Source organism: Ptiloglossa arizonensis, chromosome 5 (genome assembly GCF_051014685.1).
Source record: "Ptiloglossa arizonensis isolate GNS036 chromosome 5, iyPtiAriz1_principal, whole genome shotgun sequence".
Classification (NCBI taxonomy): domain Eukaryota; kingdom Metazoa; phylum Arthropoda; class Insecta; order Hymenoptera; family Colletidae; genus Ptiloglossa; species Ptiloglossa arizonensis.
Window position 1 is genome coordinate 6,792,031 of NC_135052.1, and position 21,882 is coordinate 6,813,912.

General features: G+C 44.1%; 1 protein-coding gene across 5 annotated transcripts in view; it reads left to right on the forward strand.

The window, feature by feature from the left end:
• LOC143147569 (uncharacterized) overlaps positions 1-20,352 on the forward strand; it is a 274,942-nt gene extending 254,590 nt beyond the window's left edge. For all 5 annotated transcript variants that reach the window (XM_076312922.1, XM_076312923.1, XM_076312919.1 and 2 more), the window contains one exon: positions 19,668-20,352. In XM_076312922.1, the coding sequence (XP_076169037.1) occupies positions 19,668-19,961 (294 nt within the window). In that variant the 3' untranslated portion in view covers positions 19,962-20,352. The remainder of the gene's footprint in view (positions 1-19,667) is intronic.
• The last annotated feature ends 1,530 nt before the right edge of the window (positions 20,353-21,882 follow it).

Below are 21,882 nucleotides of genomic sequence, written 5' to 3' on the forward strand. Positions count from 1 at the left end.
CTAGAGTTTATCCGAAGACATAAATTTCGGCTATCGTCGGAGTTTCTCTTCGTCGTTACGTTACTTCTATCTTTCTCTCTCTCTTTCTTTTATTTCTATAACACGCGTTAATTTTGTGGCTATAATAATTAAAGTTTATTTGAAATTGGCCAACGACTTCCCACCGCTTGATAATAATTCAATTGCCGGGGATCGGTTTGTTTATCGACGGTGTCGGCGTTAATTACTTTCCACGGAAATTAATCTGAAACTCGGCTTTCGAATTCCTCGGGGAAAAAGGCCATTTCAAGAAACCAAAGAAAAAAAAGAAAAAGAAAAAAAAACACCAGAAAAAGAAGAAAAAAGAAGAACGCGTCTCGTTAATTAAGAGGCCAGCTATCACGGTGCTGCCGCTTCGCAGGAAACGTAAAATCGAGAAACACGACTCGATCTGCATTCCTATTTCAACGAGACGGCCGCTTATCGCTCAGCTTTCCGTATCGAAGCGTCCAATCGGCGGAGATCATCGGTTTACATTTATCTCCCCCGAACCTTCCGAATTCTTCCGAATAAAACGACACCACGTCCCGGCTCGACTCCAGCGGGTTCCCGTACGGGAAATCTGTTCGCGTATCGAGAATCCCGGCCGATGTGTACCCCGTCCGTGTCCACGAAGAAGGGGTCCGGAGACATAAAGAGACCGGTGGCGTCGTGACAGAGAGCGTGGCTTCATTACCGAGAAACCTGTTAGTTATGCTAATATCGGCTTACAAACCGTTCATTATTGTTGATGAGCAATTAATACGCCTGCCTGCCTCTTGGCCGGCAGTGCTAATGCACACTGAATGTCTCTCAATTACACGGGACACGACCGTAATCCGCCAGGACGCTCGTCGTCGAGGCTCGAGCTTTTTCGTCCGTGCGTCTATTCCACGGTGGTTTTGATGCGAATTTCGAGTGTCGTCGCCGCCGCAGAAAACAATTCTCCCACCGCTTTGTGTCCACGGTAACAACGAATCAACCAACGACACCGAGCCGGTCGTTAATGGAACAGGAATTTTAACAAAGTTGCGCGGTTGCTGGATTTTGGTTACTTCGAGTATCTGCCATCAGCCGAACCGAAATCTACGCCATCGAATGTAAATCGTCCAGGATCACTCGCGTTGCAAATTTTGTTCAATTTAGATTCCGGTGTCTTCGACGTGATTTACAATTATCACTCGACTGCGTCGAAGTAAATCAATGGGAAGATTCGACTAATTGAATCGATACGTTAGATTTCAAAATTTTCGATCCGTTTGACTATTCAAGTGTGTTTTCTTTTTTTTCCCGTGCTCTCTCGTCATACTTCTAAATATTCATTCTCGACAAGAGTACAAAATTCTTTCCAAGGCTTTGCTTCAGCTACATTTGTCGATGTAGATTATTATCGATCAGTGTTAATAAATCTAAGAGGACCCAATGATAGCATTCATACGAAACGCTCCTATCGACGATATCGTGTATTTTGTTTATACGACGTTGATACGCAAGAAATTGTTTCGAACGTTCAAACGTTTCCGACGTCCTGTCGGAGGTCAGAATCTAGAATTGAGGTCGAAGCTTCGATAGGAGAATTTCTATCCGTAAGCTCGAATAACTCGTGCAACGGAACAAGATTACGGCCAGGGTGGTTTCTTTCTTCGTGCTCGGGCAACGCGACACTCTTCACGACTTCCTCTGCGACACGATTCACCGGGAAGAGTCTATCTAAATAACTTTATATCTCATCGGGCTTAATTCACGGTTAGCCGAGTTGTCCGGCTCTAATTACGCTAAGCTCGATATCGTTTCGTGCGCGGAGCAAAATAATAATTAAAACGCGAATAAATATGGCCGCGTAACGAGCTGGGCGTGAGCCCCGCAGGCCCCCGGAGGCCGTGCGTTGAAAATAACACAAAAGGGCCCTCGCGACCGAGGAAATCGGAGATAACAGTGTTTTAACGAACCCCGACGCAATGAGGGTAAAACTCGCGCGGAAAATAGAAGCTCTCGTCCGCGCAATAAACTGGGCGTGGCCGTGCGGCTGATTGCGTTTCGCGAGCACAGAGAAGAGTACGCGGGGGATATTACTCCGGGACGGATGCGCGTACGCGTGAACAGGGCTTAACCCTTTGCACTTGCTTGTCTTCCGTGTAGCGAGCTGTTGTCGACTACAATTTGCTTTGATTTTTTACCAACAGTAACTGAGCGAAAACCGTGATCGTTGGTCAACGACGGAAAGGAAAGTCGAAGCGAGAAATAAAAATTTTTAGATTCGGTATCTACGTATCGGGGACAAGGAGCGATTTGCTACTTTAATAAGTCTAATAGTAATCTCAGCACGCCTGCTATCGACTCCGATTTGCTTCGATTCTTTTTTTACCAATAGGAATAGAGAAAAGAACGTGTTTCTCGTGTTCGTCGGACGAGGATGTAAAAGAAAGTCAAAACGAGAAATAAAAATTATTCGATTATGCCCACATTGTATCAGGCTAGGTACACATCTAGAAAGGCTAGGTAAACATGCTAGAAACTGCTTTCTTACCATGACACGTATTTTATACTACACTTTGGTAGTACAGGCACAAATCCAGATTCGTCAAAGATACTCCACTCTCGTAGGAACAACGAAGAAGAATGATCGATTCTATCGTGTCAATTCACCCAAACCACCGTTGTAATTTAAAAAAATGTTCATCCCTATCGTGATCCGATCAAGGGGAAATACATTTATCCTCTCGAGAATCGTAAACGCTCCGAACGCGTGTTTCTATTTTTAAACGATGCTCCATCGAGACGAGAACTCTCGAATCAAGCGGAGTAAAGAATGTCTGGCTCTCTGTAGATGAAGATCGGTACTTGTTCCGCTTTCGTGTGCATTAGATGTATTGCTACGACTCGTGGAATCGCCGAAAGAAAAGATAGAAGGCTAGATATGTCGCCGACCGGTCGATTGACCCCTCGAACTCTCCAGCTTTCGCTCGGTTGACCGTACGTCCGCAATTCCGCACCGAGGAGAAGCACTCGAGGAACTACGAGTACGATTTCCACTCGAGTTCCTCCGGGGTAGAAGAAACGATGATAAAGAACGGAGGGGAATCGTTTGAACGCGTGCGACGCAATGGGTGCGGCACGGCGAGACATACTTTTGGTTGGGGACCGAAGATGGAATGGTGGGAGAGGACGAGAAGAAGCCGTAAAAATGTGAACGAAGGGGCGAGATTTCGGTGATATCCGATGGAATCGGTGCAAACGGAACGGTGATTCGAAACAAGGTGGATCGTTGGAGAAAAAGTCGAGAAACTGGTGTCCACCGACGATGAACAAAAAGGTTGAAGGAAGAAGCGAGAGAAAGAAGCGGGAGGGACGCTTCATTCGAAGGATGTAGGTGGGGAAGAAATAATGGACGAAAGGTGGCAGTGGAAAAGTGTAAACCTGAAGACGCAAAATTAAGTAACTCGTTTACAACGGAACGAAGGTAAGAAACGGAGAAGGAAGAGATTAAGAAGGTGAAAAGCCTGTATTCGTTCGAGCAATGGAAAGATAAAGCGCGCAACGTGGGTGAATACGGAATATCTTCTAAAAATAAATGTTAAGAAACAGGTGGAGGGAACTACCTTATTAAACTCGTGTAAAATATCGACAACGGAAACTGAAGAAATAACGCGGCGTGTCGGAAGAGGAAAGGTGTACTCGCGCGTAATGGTCCAATTTATTAACGAATTTCCTGGGCGTACATCGTGAACCTTGCACGAGCAGTTGAACAGAGTAGACGAAGAAAGTCGATCGTGCTGCTTTGTAAGAGGCTAATTTCATTTGCGTAAGTGTGCGCGAACAGTGTATGTCTGAAACGATGTACCCACGAACGTGCTTGGCGAGATCTCTCGAAATGTACGATTGCACGACTCCAAAAGACATTATTCTCCGAGAGTTATCATTCGTTTTTGGCTGAACGTGTCTGACCGCTTCTGCGACAGTGATTCAGCGTGTAGTTCGTAGCGCTAAAGATTGTTTTATCGTCGATCGACTTCCATATCGATACCAGTTGCGAACGATTCTTTGAATTTCACTTCATCGAATAATTTAAGACGAGTTTCACAAAGTCTTGAAACGTACATTTGCACCGTTCAACGAACTACTATTATCTTAGACGATCAGCTATGCGCGAACTTTGAAAGCTCGTCGTATTCCAAATGTCGCGATCGACGAATTGAAATATCATAGATGTGCGTTTCTTCAAAGTATCGTGATATCCCAACTGACGATAAGTTCTAACGTTTATTCAATGGTGCGAGAGTTCTTCCTCAAATTGTCAGATGCACTCTTGGTGTACATTGCTCGCAAACGATTGGTGCATACGTTTTTCGATAGGCGTGTCAATTTATGCGCAGAAGAGCAAAGAGAGGGACACATTCTACTTTCCCTTGTATATTGTTCCGAGATTCTTAGGCATTGGTTAACTGTACAAATGTCTCATTGGCCGAGCGTATCGTTCACATGGTCATCACCCGTCCAAGATCAGCAATAGCTCCACTCGTAGGTGTGTCACGTGGGTCTTGTTTCTGGAAGAAAGGTAACTTTTCTACTTCTCCGTGAGGACATTGTTACGGAATCCTTGGACATTAGTTTGCAACCGGTGACAGCAATAAAAGACCCATAGCCTAAGTGCATACACACGCAGATGCCAAGAATCCTTGTTTACGAGGCCAATGGCATTAAGGACAACCGGGAATGCCAAGTCTAAAAGTAAGGTTACATTTGCAATTTATCTTCAGGTTAATAAATTAACGCGTTAAAACTTCGTGCTCCGGAGCGTAAAAGAAAAAAGAAAAGATCACAAAATATGAATATTATTTTTAATTATTCGTTCGTGGTGCGTTTCGTCGTTGTCGAGGTTACAATCGCTCAAAATGTCCCGCAGAAAAGATTTTCGTGGCATAATAATTTATAACAAAATTGCGACCGTTCGAGCTTTTCTTTTTGTAAAATAATAAGTCGTAATAAAATGGCTAGCACTTACAATTGAAGATTTCATTCTTAACATAATATTTCTCAGTTTTTTTTTTAATTACAACACGAAGACAATTTACGAATGAACAGTAAACCGGAAAATGTACTCTCGACGTTTCGAATCGATAAAGTTGATTGTATCTCGTGAAATTTTAATATTCGACGAGTGCTTAAACTTTGGAAAATTGTAGAAAAAAATTTTTAGATTTTATCCCTTTGTACGGTTATTCCCCTCAGTCCCTTTATGGTCGCAGTTGAACGCAATGAATATTATTTCTTCCTTTCTGGTTTATCTTCTCGCAAATACAATGAGATATCCCGAACGAGAGATAAAAGGAAAATACAATGCAGCTTCATTTCACAACTGTTTTATCATTCCATTGAGAAGAACTCTCACCGAACATCGTTGCAAGTGGTGTACGAACCGTAATCCGTATAAGGAAGGCACGATGTAGATATTATAATAACAACATAAATTGTTCGAAACTGTCACGCGACGAGAATGATACGGAGAGCAGGGGCGGGGTAGTTGGATGATTTCACGACTGGTTCATCGTTCCATTGAAAACCCTCAGCGAACATCGTTGCGCGAAATATATCTTAAAGAATAATCCGTAAAAGGAAGACACAAAGTGGATATTGTAATAACAACATAAATTATCTGAAACTGGCTCGCATCGAAAACGATACGAAGAAGGCACGAAGAGAAAGAAGGGGAAGGGGAGGGGGGTTTAAATGTGTTCCCAAGTCCTTGGAGGATCTGGAGAGGGTAATTCGTTACGCGACACAGGTATAAACAGAGAAAATACGTGTGTACGTATAGAAATGGTGGGGACGGCGACGAGGGACGGCAAGTGGAACGCGTAAATGTATCATCGAAAAAAGGAGGCAAACGAGGGATGAGGGCAGCGATAAACAGCACCGTAGGAAGGAAATGAGAGCGCAGCAGAGGCGATGGAAGTAACGAAACAAGAGAAAAGCGATACGAGTGCGGCGAAAGAGGGGAAAGAAGGAGAGAGGAGAAAGGTGGAGACGGAAGCACAGTGGGAGACGGAGCGTAGCGGGAAGCAGCGGGGCGATGTTGATCTGGTTAGGCTGGTGCCCAGCGGTCGTCGGAACGCCGCGGTCGACGTCGGTACGCCGGCCGTCCGCGGGAGAGGCGCGCGACGACCTCCACAGGGCGTGGCAGGTCACCGGTTCTTGTTCGCTGTTGCACAGTGGCGTAGCCGCTGATCAGATTTACCGTACGCCGACGGGAGGAATTTCTTGCGTGATCCGATCGTAGAATCTGATTTCGCGATCGATCAATGGACAGACGAAACGCTGAACGCACTGCTTTTTCGTTCAGAGATCGATCGCGTGAAAATATCGAGCATCGTCGCGAGGATGCTCGAAGAACGTTGTTTCGTATGGTACGTGTAACGGCTAATAAAATGTATACGTACGAAAATATTTTCATCACGGACTTCCGCGAATTCTTGTGTACAATGTATATGTAACGCCTGGGGTATTCCTACGTTCGTACGAGATTCCTTGTGTTTACTCGTGAGAATGGATGTACGATTACAGCTCGATGGTTTCATTCTGTGACAGCCCGTATGTTCGCAAGGTCTACGCGTCAACAGCTTCAGGTGGCTGTATTCTATAAAACGGAGCGGTATAATGCCTTCGCTGTATCAAGATCGTGGAATATCTTCGAGGCGAGGTGGATTTCTCGGAGATTCAAAGACGACGGATATTTCTACTCTTACTTAACCGAAGTGATAGAAATCTTTTTTTTAACGGTACCTATATATCCCGGTAAACGTACTCTTGTATATTTGACGTCAGTGCCGCTATAAATAATCGAAATATGAATATTCACGAGAGTATAGGACCTCAGAATTTAAAGACAGGGTTAACATTGAGTGCGATGATTTATCGAGCTCGATTACTCGAATTAATACCACATAATTTATAATGTCGTCGCGTAAATTACGGCGACTGCGCGATAGTGCATGTTTCGACGATGAACGGAGTCGTTCAACGTTGACCCGCGTAACCGGCCAACTTGTAAAGTCGTGGTATTCGATATCAGCTTCTTCTCGATAATTCGTGAACACTTTGTTTCAATTTTCAAACAAAACGTTCGAGGCGACGTAACTCTGTACAGAATTTCAATCGTATGCGTAAAAGGAATCCTTCTTTTGCCGATCGATATCGTTAGAACGTTTCTTGTGTTATCTTTTTCTGGTATTAAGAACTATATCGATCCTTGCATGAAACTTGTTCGAACAACGATGACGAGTCAGACTCTTGGAGTTTCAGGAGTTCCCGTGCAAAGATTTCCCCGAATCTCTCGATTCGGATCCTCCGATGTTTCGAGTTCAATTCTTTTCATCGAGTCAATTCCTCGAAGGTGTATTAACGATAACAGGCAACGCGCAATACTTTCCATTGAAACGTTCAAACGTTAACAAAGGTCAGAAAATGTAAAGTTCCCCGCTGCGAGTTACACGCGAGATAAAGGTCGCGATTAACGAAAGGTGGAAGGTGACCGGAATTTCTGATACCTGTTCGACACAAATTCCGGGCATGGAATTACCTAGCATGGGGCATCGTTACATAAAGGAATTCCATGTGAATTTACGGTTTCTTTGCGCGCGTGGAATCTTCGATGTGAAACTAAAACTTGCGTTCGAGGGTGACGCCGACAAATTGTCAGCAAAGTTTTCTACGTGAAAATATTTTATCTCGTGCCGCGATCAATTGAGAAATAGGAAGTATTTTCTTCGAAAGTTCACGCAGGTATTAGAAAGATTCAAAGTGTCGGCGATTCAGAGATCCGAATGGAAGATTCGAAGATTTACCGATTCATGGATTCGAAGTTCCAAAGATCCAGAGTTCAAACGATCCAGAGATTCAAGTGTCGGACGGTCGAATACTAATCGCCGTTATTCTCGACAATCATTAGAAACGGAAGATTATTTCGTAGTTTATTTCGAAATTTTCTTCTACCGCCAACTTTCGAGTAGTTGTTCTTTAGGAAGAATGAAACTACAACTAGTAGACTTCCTTTCTACAAACTGAATCGCCTGTACAGTAGTGTACAACTTGACAGCGAGTCATAAACGTAAATTCCGAGCATCGGTTCATCCTACCTCGCGTTTTGCATATTGCAATTCCGTATAAGGCGTTACTATAAGCGCATAACAGCCTGGAGCGAATGCAGCAGCTGGATACAGTAGCGTTAACAAATGTTGTAACAGCGATTGTAAGTTTTCGAAAAATCTCGTTCGTATCGACCGACTACGATTGTTCTCCGCGTTGAATAACATTGGTTATAAGCTCAAATGTTACGCACATTTTATCCATTCTCTTCGTACGTGCAATATAGTTTGTACCGCAAAAGCCGACTCCGAAAAAGAAGTTTCTTCGTGACTGTCGTTCGAACATTTATAACGAATACCTACTAAATTTAAATCGCTTAAACTATGATACTTAAAATGTACCAAATTTTGAACCGGAAGGAGCTGCAAGAATCTTTCTTACAATTCTATCTTATTTACGATGCATTATAAGTAAATTGGTAAATTGACATATAAATAGATTTCGAAAGACAACCTGTTCTTTGACAATCGGATCTTTCTCAACTAAGAATTCTTGGATTCGAAGAAAACCACTCAATAACAGTCTTCGAATCTCTTCCATGATTTATATTCAATTATACGGAATATTAAACTTCCGTTCGAGTAACGTTCATTGGATCGTTTCCTAGAAGGCAACGTCACTTGTCATCAATTAACTACCGTAGAATTTTTAAAGTATCGTAAAGCGTTATTCTCATTAACTCGTCAAGTAGTTGTACAACAGGTGTAGGAACAGTAGGGGCTCCTCGATGTCATAGATGCGACTTTTATTATTGCACTACCGAGGGACACCTGACACTTAACCTAGACCCGATGCGCGATGATTTAGAACCGTCGAATAATTAAGTTTTACGTGTCGTAAATAAGGGAACCGATGCGGAGACGCTGCTCGTACGCTTTGCAGGGAAAGGACAGTTCCTTAAAAGTTGTTTGTAAATCATCGTCATTTACACCGAACGCATTTCATGTGTAGCAAATGCGCACAGAGTGTTGTTAAAATTATTAGCAATGCCATAAATCGAGTAGAAAACCAGTATCGGTACCTATTTCGATCTAATCTTCGTATAATCGAGGAAACGATGCACTTTTGCCGATAATTACTGTTCATTCGCGATAAAATATCGAGAATATTTGCTCGAAGTGTCATAAAATATTCATTATTCGATATATATATTACACACGAGATTCTTTACATTTCTTCCAACAAGAGGACTGGATAACAAATTCGTAAAACTCGAGAGCTCTGCAAATTGAACATCATCGTGTATCGATCTAAAATTAAATTGACGTTGCACAATTCACAGGAAACGCGAATTACGCATCGCAGAAATGTACCAGCGAGCCGCAATAAACGGTGAACGAGTACAAAATGAACGCTTAAAATTTTTTAACAAGCCGTGGAAGCAAAGGCGGCTTTACAATGTAACGTTTTGTTCGTAAAGCGTCTAGGAGGTAAGTTGGAAGGCAGTATCTAATACGTGACGGATACCGGCAGTGTCTTTATTGCATTCCATAAATTCGTTCCCGGAGATTGAGGCTCGATTTTGCAACGGGCAAGTTATTTCCACAGACTGTTTTTCTTGGCACAGAAACCGATGGACCGAGAGGAAAGATTCCTCGGCTCCAACGCGAACAACTAACGTGACGCTGTTCCGACTCGGTGCTCTTCCGAGGTTATAACCGCAGCTTCGAGATCCTTCGGGGTCAGGAATTCGAACTCAGTAAGAACCAGGCCATTACTTTTCGAGGATCCTCGATCCTTTTCACGCTCAAGCAACACTTGGCGAACACTTTCAGAGGATTCTTGGGTCTGGCTGATTCGATCGAATTGATTCTTATTTCTGGAATGAGAACGACCTCGAGATGAAAAATTCTTGGAATATTATCGTATACACGGACTCCTTGCACTTTTACTTTTTGTTCGAATTTTAGTAACGAGTTCTCGACCGACGCCGATTCAGCCGATAAAAACATTGTCGCGGGCCAATATTTCTCTCTTTCTCTATTTAATTAATATTGCAATGGTATCGAAATGGAGTTTAGCGGATTTAGTTGAATCAGTGATTTATAAATAAAAATTAAATATATGTTTCAATTTATAGATACTTGTAAGACGATTTTAAACGTGGTTTTTCCTTTCGTCTATAATTCTACGAGGACAGATACAAAGATTTTTTTAATATATAAAAATAGTACAAAGTAATATGTATCTATGTAAATTGTACTCCAAGTTAAATAATTTACGGTGATTTTAATTCGTTTGTAATAGCAATACGAATAGATTTAAGGCAATAGGGAGAACAAGATGAAACGAAATAAAACATTGTTCGTGTTGGAAGTAAAATCGAAAACAATTTCTGCTATAAATTATGATTATCCTCAAAATTAAATGGTTCGAACGAAACATGGTATTTTGACGTACGGGTGTTCTGTTTTCAGTGTGCTCGAATGAAATGTACTACAAGAACGTAACTGAATATGAATACAATCTCGGAACAAGTATATGCTTTTAACTTTGGATTTCAGAGATGAACGTTGAACGTTCCTCGTATTATGTTTCCATTTTTCAATTTCTGAACTTACTCCTTTCGTCGTCTTCACGGAACACCCAGTTCGTGTTAATGGAGATGAATGGCTCGAACGAGAGCATTCGCGTTACAAACTGCTATAAAGAAATATCCTTGCGTTAGGTGGGGTCGATCGAATTAATTCTTGTTTCTCCGTCGATAGTCGGATTAACTTCGAACAACGCGAAGTCTGTGGTTGAGTCGAATATTTATTAGATAAAATAAAAGAAACTCTTCTTTTTGAAACGGATAGGTATTGAATAAGTAGCAAGAATTTTAAAGAAACACAGTAGTGAAATAATTTTCACTCGTTCGCTTGAATTGTACTCTTTTATTCTTATAAATACAACGTCGCTCTCGCATTGCTTTCGAATGAAATACGAAAAATCAATTACAAACAAACTTGTCATCTATCTACCGTTGTACAATTTATAAGATTCTGAAATATTGAGAAACGTTTCACCACACTTTTTACACACCGTTCTCAACGCTGTACGGTCGTTTCTTCGTTACCAAAATTGATTCGCAATTTCCTCGAACGAATTCCGAGGATCAGATTTGCTTTCGTTCTAGGTTTCCCCAAGGAAGTTATTAAAATATCCGATCGGAGGATTTAAGATTTCTGTTGCACGCGAGAATCGCTCTCTCCGAAGGCGTCGATCGAAGAGAAATTATTTTCTAACGAGCACTCGTTCGAAATCGATCGAAAACCGAAGGCACGGTTCAAACGGGAAACAACAATCCCGGAAAACTATCGAACGCTGCGTGTTTCGAGCTCGCACACTCGAAGTTCACGCTTGCTCGTAAGCGCGAGAGATAAGAGCGTGTTTGTGGAAGGTATAATTGATGCCGGACCGGGTCTGGGATCGCGTTTGCCCTTAAGAGTTTGGAACTGGGTGGAGAAAATATAGGTTGTCTTCGTGGCTGGGGCTTTGGAGGGCCGCGGTCGCCCGCGGTGCAACACGAGGATGATATATTCGCTGCAACTGCAGCTGCACCACACGGAGAGCACGGCTGGCTCGGGGTTTCGTGAGATTACAAAACTTCTGCCTGTATTCCGGCCCGAAGACAATGAGATGTATGCGCCGAGATGAGTATCCGCGTGGATGCTCTTTTCTTAAATATGTGCTTGGGAAGAAGGACCCCGTGTCAACTGGTCCCAGAACATTTTACGTCTTTGATCAACGCTGGCTTCGCTGAGAGAGAAGGGGCTACGTGTTTCTTTTCGATGGTGCAGTCAGGGAGGAACAGTTTGAAAAGTTTCACCGTCACTGATCAGGGTACATTTCTTACGATCCTGTTCAATGCGGTTCAGGTTTTTCTTTTTATTTACGTACAAATGAAAAGTTCGCGCAGGCCAATTGCGTAGACCGATCGAATAATCGAATAATAAATCACGCGTAAGCGACACGGGTCCATATTTCTAAATATAAAATCATCACTGTCGGGTATACGAGTGTCGCGGGAATTAACGCAGCATGTGACACGCAGCAACGAACATGTTAACACCCTCGCTGTGTCTGTCATCAACATCGTTAACTTCGAATAAAACATCCGTAAACACTTTCGTTCGAACAGCTACTTATCTAACTGTTACGATGTATGTAAGCGTTTGAGATTTATGAAGGCCTCGGAAATCATTTATTCTTGGTTGTGTCATGCATTGAGATGTTGACACGCGTGTGTATCGTGGCTCAACCGTGTGATTTTTGTGCCCGTGGATTATTTCTGGAAATTTCGAAACAATATCGGAAAGGGACGAAACGATTCTCTCTTGAAAAACAGCGTCGAATTTATCATTTATGCGAGAAGGCACGCATACCGATCGGTTGTAACGTGTCCGCTTCTGTGTTGGGAAAAATCATCGACCTCGAAGAAAATAAGTTTTCAATAAGAGAAAGAAGAACCAACGAGTAGCGGAAAACGTAGTTTCGTTCGTATTATAATCGATATAATAATTCATTCGAGTTATACATCGTTATTCTATTCAATTATAGGTAAAGAGAGTTGGATAGATTGACCGAGTCAAATATTATTCAGCAGCAAGAGTATTAAGTAGATTTTTGCGTCAAGTTATATTTTAAGATAAAGTTTTAGTTTGAAAAATTGTTGGTCGGGTGTAAAATTTCCGTATGTTCTGTTCTCAATGCTACATATCGACGTGTCGAGGAACAAATAATTCTCCATTGGATATTTTGCTCTTGTTTCGGAGGTTCGACGAAATGGAATTTTAGTCAGGCATGACAGCCGATTTTCACAGCTGATCCTTTTCGCCTTTCTATTTCCAGTCTTTTAAGTGGCCTGACATTTTAAACAACATTGCCAAGGTTGTCTCAGAAACTGTAATTTCAGACAGGAAGTATACATTATCTCGCGACGAGGAATAAAACCCACGTCGATGATTTTTCATTTTTTGGTGGAAATTATGGCACGGGTGTTCCTCGCGAGGAACAAAATGACCGAAGAAGGAGAACACGGTATAATTTCGCAAGGAACGTGGCGCAAAAATCGCGAGAATAATCGAGATGCTCGTCGTAACGCGGGCTCACTCGTCAAACGACGCGAGAAAAAATGCGATTCCGGGAGCAACATTTTACTCTAAATACATTTTAATGAAATAGACCACCTTGATATCGCGGATGCTGCGGCTGCTGGACAATTTCCTCGCGAAGTACCACGCGGCAAAAACCGTCGGTTCGATCAACGAGGAGACATCGTGCACTATAATTTCGTGCTACTTGTGGGCGCCACGGCTTACAAGCATAATTGATACCCTGATTTCAGGGCAGTAATTCATAATAATCAGCTAAGAGATCGCGAGCAGAGGCTGCCTTCCGCGGTAACATTCTATTCGGAACGGCAATTTAATATAATAAAAGAACGCCTTTTTCTTGTAGCGCCGCTTGTACACCTTCGGCCATTTTTCTACGAAGTTTAACGCGGTAAAAACTATCGCTACTTATTTCTACAACCGCGAGAAACACGGAGAAACTATAATTTCGTATACCTTACGAACACGCTGCAAAATGATAATATAATTCGGATTCCATTCGACGTAATTCAAGAGACTGGATGCATACGCAACTTCCGTCCTGTTAATTTCAAACTAGTTTCGATCGACCATTGGAGTTCACATTCACAGAAAGTATCTAGTATCTATAGGTGTTCTCCGAGTTGTGAAATATATACGAGTTTCCCGAGCTGTCACTTTTAGCGGTAATTCTCGATGAACTCGGTTTCGTTTGAAATAGGAACGAAATATTGCGAGTTGCCGAATACGACAGAAAGATCTATTAGTAGAAAAGTCGATTATAATTTGATAATACAGTTGCAAACTTGAAAAGATGCAATGTTTTAGTTATCGATACACACTTGCAAATATTTACTTGTTATTGTAATATCGATGGTTACGTAATTGATGAAAAATAACAGTTGTTAAAAGCCGAATCGAAAGAGAGAAGGTAATATAGTTTAGTATTTTATGTATTTGTGACATCGTTTGGTAATCTTATAACTTACCCATGAGTAAATCGTTGGTTGTTCGAACTGAATTTGTTTAATTTAGACGTTACTTTTGTCCAGTATATTTGTAGTTTCCCTTTGAAAAAATATTCCAAAGAGTTTGTAACGATCGTAGAATAAAGTTCTACGCAAAATAGTTGAAAAGAACCTTCTCTCTATTTTCCCTACCGAGAAAAACCGAAACAAATCTTGTCCCTTGTATAATCGAATCGCATCGTAATTCGTCGTAAAATATTCTTAAATACCTCGTCCACTGTTACGTCAAAGCTGTTTCAATTCGAGCAACATTGTCCACTCACGAATCCTAGACGATACGATTCGATTGCAACGATTCGTTGCACACGGGAGACGCACGCGACGCGTTGAAATCCAATTAGACGTGCACCGAGCGTTTCCTTTCTACGAACTCGTCCAGACGTTTGTACGATTCCGTCTCCGAGTTCAACGAAGTTCGCGAAACCATCGCTTCGATCGTACCACTTCGTGTACGGAGAGGAAACATTCACCGGCAGAGGCACCGGTCATCTTGCACCATAATCCAGCGGCTCGTGGGCGCCACGGCTCATAAAGGTAACTCGGCCCGTTGTTTTTAGCGCAATCTACGAGCGTGGAGCGTTAAACTCGAGTATGCGGGCCAATTGCGCGAAACAGGCCCCGTATTCGCTTCTAATAACGGTCCTGCGGCCCTCTTCCGCGGCTCGAACGTCTCCTTCCAGCTGGCGTAACGACTTAGTTAATTAGCGTTTACGCGAAGCGACCGTGAAGAACCGCGACGAGCACGGTCTCGCGGCTACTCGGCTCCCGTACGGGCGCGTTTTCATCGCGGCGTGTACCGTTAACCGTCACCACCGGGCGTTATCGGAAATTCGTAACAATGTCGACCGTGTACAACCGCGTGATAGATGGCCGGCGTGTTCCCGGTCGTCGTTTCTGCTACGAAGCTCGTTTAGCACCGGTTGTCAGCCGCCACGCCGGCGTATCGCTGTTAAGGGGTGAACGGGATAATTAGCTGGATACGCTGGTAAAACTGCGAGGTCCGCCGCGAGTAAATGGGATGTAAAGCGAGACACGGTGCGGGACTAATTTGTGGGAGTCGTTCTTTCGTTCTCTTCCTCTTTTGTAATTAGACTCGAGAAGCGAGTGTTTCTGGATAGAGTTATTTTAGGTCAGTTCGGACGTACGGTGTCTACGAATTTGTTCTGGGAAACGTTGCGATTTAAGGTGGTATTAAAAGGGGTGGAGATATGGAAGTAATCTGTGGGAGTCGTTCCTTCGTTCCCTTCCTATTTTCTAATTAGAGCGAAGATGCGAGTGTTTCTGGATATAGTTATTTTAGGCGAGTTCGAACGTACGGAGTCTCTGGATTTGTTCTGGGAAACGTTGCGATTGGAGGTAATATTAAAAGGAGAGCTGTGACGCGGAACTTATTTGCGGGAGTCTCTTTTGTAATTAGAGAGAAGGAACCTGGCGCGAGTATCTCTGAATATAGTTATTTTAGGGGATTTTGGACGTATGGCGTCTGGATTTGTTCCAGGGAACATTGCGATCGGAGGTGGTATCGAGGGAGTGGGAGATACGAGACTAATTTATGCGAGTCGTTCTTTCGTTCTTTTTCTCTTTTGTAATTAGGGAGGAACCTGATGCAAGTGTTACTGGATGTAGTTATTTTAGATGAGTTTCGAGATACGATGTCGTTGGATTTACTTCGGGAAACCTAGCGATTGGAAGTGGTATTAGAATGGGAGAAGAAACGGAAGCAATTTGTGGGAGTCGTTCTTTCTTCCTCTTTTTGTTTCGCGAATAGGGAGAAAAACCCTGACGCAAGTGTTTTCGGATATAGTTATTTGAAGAGTGTTTGGGTGTACGGTATTTTTGGATTTGTTCCAGCAAACGTTGCGATTGGCGGCAATATTAGGATAAGAGAAGAAATGGAACGACGAAACTTCCTGTTCACTCTGTAATGTGTATAGAAATCTACAGAATCGTAAATGCGAATAGACTATTTTGTACAGATGTTGTAATCTTGTCAGTTGTACTGTGACTAACGTTGATTCAGGGTACAAGAGTTTAGTTAGAGATTGACAGTGGTCGGCAGGAAGTCGAATGACAAATTCTTTCTTTTTGTGCGTTAGGCTCGATTCGCGCCGCTCGATGGAAATATGCTTTCCCTTTCCCATTTTCACACACTGCGGCGTTGCTGGTGGTATGCAGCTGCGCAACATAGATGCGCAGAATTGCCGAGACGTCGATCGCGCGAAAAAACCTATCTTACCTTCCGATACGACTGTCCTAATCGCGACGAACGTTTTTAGATGGTACCGAGTCGCGCCAATTGGTAAGAAATTAAAACAATGTCCATATTTTACACGAGATTTAAAGTGTTTCATAAGTTATCGATCTACCGAATAAATCTCAATTAAATTGCGATTCAACGAACAACATTCTAAAATCCTACATCTCAGTTTTGTTTTTTTCGTATTTCTTTTTAATCGAGAATATTTTCTCGATGATTGCGTTAACTCGATCCAGCACCTCCTTGTATTGAAATAAACGTGCTGTACTCGATACACGAACTGTTGTTCGTTAAATGTGTATCCATCGGTACGGTTTCGGAATTAATTCCGTTCAATCTAACCTAAACGTTCTATCGCGCGTTCGAGGGCATAATGAGTTTGCGCACCTACGTCGCGCAGCCACGCACACCTAGGAGCGCGCCTCGGTTGCGCGAACCGAGAAGCGTGCCGAGAAGGGGAAGTACGAAGCGTGCCGTATTCCCCTCGAGCGGCACGAATCCGCTGAGTCGGATGCACTCTTTGTGGGTGGAGCGCAGCTAGTTTGTCTATTTCCATTTGTTCCGACTCGCGAGACAACGTCTGTGCGAGAAAGTTCTCGCGTTTGTTAAACGGACGCGTTGAACGTTAACTTTCATCGCAGGTGCTTCGGAATGATTTCGTTTAAAGACGGAGCAGCGAGATTGAATGGGCGTTGCCGATCGTTGTATAATTCTTAAAGCTTCGTTCAGAGTTCGCGAATGAACGCGCTCGTAAAACTTCCAACAAGGTTTCGCAAACGGACGAAGAAAAATATTGATTTCGAAAATATTTCCAGTTGCTCTTACCGATCCTTTCCAATTAGTCTAGTCTTACTCGTAGAACACTCGACGAATAAAACAACTTCTTCGTTCCAAATGATTTGAACCAACTTTCGTCGATTCTGGGCTCTCGTATTCGTAAAATTCCTCAACTCCTATTTCGTAGAATCGTAGTGGTGCATTTGGTACGAAAAAAAAAAAAGAAGAAAATAACCGAAGGAAAAAGTTGCAACACACTCGACGTTTCACCGCTCCTGAAACGCGACACAAATAAATACAAAATCGATCCTGTCCGTTGCATCCACATTCCGCGATTAGAAAGCAATCCGGTGCAAAGTTCGCCGAGTTCCGATAAAGAAACGTTGCTTGGCAAAAAAGCAGTCGAAGATTCCTCGCGTTTGCGAATGGCGAGATTCCTCCATAAAATTCAAGGACTCGTAGCGCGACCTCGATTTACAACGATCCCGATCTTCAGTCGGTGTCTTCCCCCCTCTCCCCGCCCGTGGAATGCATCGAAGAAGACTGGTCTGCCTTTGCGTGCAGGAGTCGCATTAGAGCGCTGAATATTTCATTCATAAGCGGACCCGAGCAATCACCGTATTCCGCGAACGTGTATAGTGGAGGAGAGACGGTCGTAGTACGGTGTGAGTGGCCGGTACACGAACCGAGCCGGCAAAAGCGTGCAACGCGCGGTGCGGCGCGGCGCGGCGCGGATAAGTTGCAGTAGTTGCAGCTGCAATTACGTCCGCGGCCCCCCCGATCCCGTGAATGAAACGTCTGTCCTTTTTTTCCCCTCTTCTTCTTCCGCTTCTTCCTTTCGTTCCTCCCCACCACCATTTTCGTGCTCGGTCTTTCCCTCCTCGTCACCCCCCGAGAGGAGACCAGCCTCCCCTTTCCTCATCGCCGCCTCTATCGCGATTCTATCCGCGGCGGGCAGCTCGGCTGACTTTCTGCGGAACAGAGGTTTAATGAGCGAGCGCCGTGTGGCGTTCCACGTCGTTGAAGATGCACCTTGTTGCGCTTGGCGACGCGCGCCCGCAACACGGGCATCGCGAGATTCCGCGCGCGATGCGCCTCCAGCCGCCGTGAAACGCGACCTTCGAGCTCGTTTCCTGGGGGTCGGGGGTCGGCTGGATGGTATTCAGAAACGAGCGGATCGTTAACGTTGCGGCCGCGGTTGAAACGCGTAGGTGTCACTTCTTTATGCTCGTTCCCGTACGAATACGGGACAGCGCGATGGGGAAACTTTAATTAACGAATTTACGACCTTCGTGTCGCGATAGTAAAATGATACAATAGAGACGGGTAAGCTGAGGGGGCGCGATCGCATTTGGTGAAAGATATCGTAACGGAGGGGAAAGATGGAATAACCGTACATTAAATACGATCGCGGATCAAGAGTATTTGCGATTTATGGCGAAAATTAAACTAAGAATTTAGGTTGGAATTGAGTATTAAGTTTCATACTTTTTCACCATTTGGTGTTTCGGTATAGAAAATTGAAACATTTTTTTCTCTAATGTATAATAAAATAAGGAAAACTTTATATAGATCTTTTTTTTATCTAAGAGAACTTTTGTATTTTTCTTCGTAGCACATTCGAGAATAAATGTTTCTCCTCTCGAGAATCGGAACAGAAATGTGACGATCACGAGGATGAAGACAATTCCGGACGAAGCGAAATCAATGTTTCCTCAACCTCTTGCCTCTCCTCCGCGTGGTACTTTTCACGACTGAGGCAAGAAAACCCTTAAATACCCGGAAGTGCGCGACAAAAGAGGATTCTCGTCCGAGCACTCGCCGTGCAAACATAGAAATCGTCCGTTTGCTATTCACGATGCGTGAACAAGTTACGAGAGTTATATACCGCGCAAACGTCGTTACTTTGAAAGTATATTTTCGTATCTTTTACACTAAGGAAATACACTGATGGTGTAATATTACATTTTTAGATAAAACTAACGCCCAAGAGTAATACAATTCTCCGATAAACGTTCTAGAATAAACTATTTTCGTAAAACTTCAATTGTACGCGTTCTAAAATATCCGTTCTGTAAATACTCTTATCGAAACAAGTTTCCGTTTATATAATTTCTTCCTACAATAATTCCACAGGAACAAGTACTCTCTCAAACAATCGGACAGAATTTTGTCCAAAACCCAAACAACTATTTATTTCGATCCTGATGCTTTGCATACCTTTTGTAACAAACTCTATAGTTCCTCCAGGAATAATTGACATTTTTGTACCTAAAGCCACGTTCTCGATCCATAAAATAAGCTAAAGAAAGAAAAGCTAAATGAAGAACCTAAAGAATAAATCTCTAATCAGACGTGTCTTTCTTTCAGAACTTCCGCGAGCACCGTATCGACGGAGCGGCGTTGCCGCTTCTCTCCGAGGACCACCTGACGGGCCCCATGGGGATGAAGTTGGGCCCGGCCCTGAAGCTTCGCGCGCTTCTTGCCCGTAAGCTGGGCGCTTGCACGGTGTGCTTGCATTGCGCGCACTGTCATCAGACACCTCTGCCGGCACTGAACGCAGCCGCTGCAGCGGCGGCCGCGGCGTCGCAGCAACACCAGCAACAGCAGCAACAACAACAGCAACAGATGCCCGGCAGACGACCGAGCAGCACGGGGAACTGACAGACAGTGGCGGAGACTCCACTGGGTCTGGAGGGCGCCTCGACGCCCTCTCCGGACCCGAACAGGGCCCTCAGGATAGAACGGCGCGTACCACGTCCAATACGCAAGCCGGAAGTCGTCTTCAAGAAGCCCATCAAGCAGTGACGCGGCCCACGCGAGAAACGATCGTATCCCGTGTGGCGACTTACCGCGGACGCTAGTGTTCCGGAGGCTCCGCCTGTTTGTTCATAAGTGTTCATTTCAAGACTCGAGAGTAGGGGGAAGGTGAGGGTGTGGTAGAGGGGAACGTTCGAGAGTAAAAAAAATTAAAAAAAAAAAGGGAACGAAGGAAGGAGAGAGAAAAACGAAGAGAGAAGGGACGACGAACCAGGATATCCTTCCGAGAGTTGCAATCGAGTACCTGGGGGAGGGGTGGGTTTTGGGAGGGGGAAACGGCGAAGGATCCTCGACACGGACGACGCAGTACTTGACATTTGGCCGCGTTGTACTTAAATATCCGCGTATCAACGGGGGAAATATTCGGTATCGAGATTCACGGACGAGAGAATTCGGGAACCGAGATGATTTCGCGAGGAATCCGTGCCGGTTGTCGGGCGCCCCCTGTGAACTCGTTTCTCGTTGCCGTTGGCTCGTACCGAGACGATGGTATCCTACGTAGGTGCGAGGGACAATGAAGATCCACGCGGTGGTTCGAATGTTTCTCGAACCACGAGATGCTCGGGATAAAAACGGGAGTCGGTACGAGCAACTTGTGATTAATTCGAGATGGGGAGGGGGTTGCACGAAAGCGAAGAAGACGTTCCGAGATGATTATCGGATATGCCCGGATGCTCAGTGCCTGAAACGAGTGTACTCGTGAACCGATTTAGATTTCGTTCAAGTGGAAGACTGCCGGCGGTACGGGTCCTGCGCGGTGTTCCTCGACATTTTATACCGTTCGACGGTAATCGAGAATCCGTGTCGGAGGTTCGAGCGAACGAGCTAGCGAACGAGCGAACGAGCGAACGAACGAGCGAGCGAGCGCGTTCGAGCGATCTCGAAAGACCTGTATCGTTGGTCAGGCTTCTGGATCTCGGCGAGACGAGGCTCTTTTTTTCTTTTCTTTTTTTTTTCTTCGTCTTTCTCTTTAGCCGGGAGGAAGCAGAGGGTAACTAACAAGTGTTAATGTTGTTGCGTTACCGCGGAATCCGGGTATAAATTAGAAATAGACACGCGATCGGGCGCACAGATGCTGACGTTGTATAATGACCGAATTAATTGGCTCGTAGCGTTCGGGACGAAAAATCATCGGTACGTGCGAGTGCGCGCGCGCGTGTATCTATTTCCGTGGCTATTCAAATTGCATCCTCCCTGTTGAAGAACCGTACGCCAGCCGAGCCAACCGGAATTACACGTTCGATTGCCCCGCGTTTAATAATCGGTGCACGCGGGTCGGGGAATGCAACCGTCGTCTCGAGATCGATGTTCACCGAACTTGGACGAAAATAAACAGGAAGTGATGGGGATATACAATACTGGTTATCGTTGTTCGATCGAGACACGCGTCTTCGGCGACGACGGAAAGGATACATCGAGGATCAACGAAACGAGTGCCTATACATTCAGAAAGTCTTCCAAAGGCTGGCCTTTCTTAGAGAATACCATCGAACGAGTCGATAATCTTGCGATCCGTGTGTCAACGACTCGTTAAAATCATCCCCGCTAAGCGATTGCCGTTTCTTGTTACCTGAGATCGACAGTTTCACAGCGACGTGAACTTGCGAATTAATCGAATTCTTTCATCGTGGCGCGTTTCGGCCGAGAAGGGAACACAATTTGTAGCGTTTACACGAAACGAACGTACATTTTTGATACAACTGTAAAATAATCTGTAAAACTACTTCTTTTTTCGTTTCTATTGTATTTCGATAGATATTAGTTG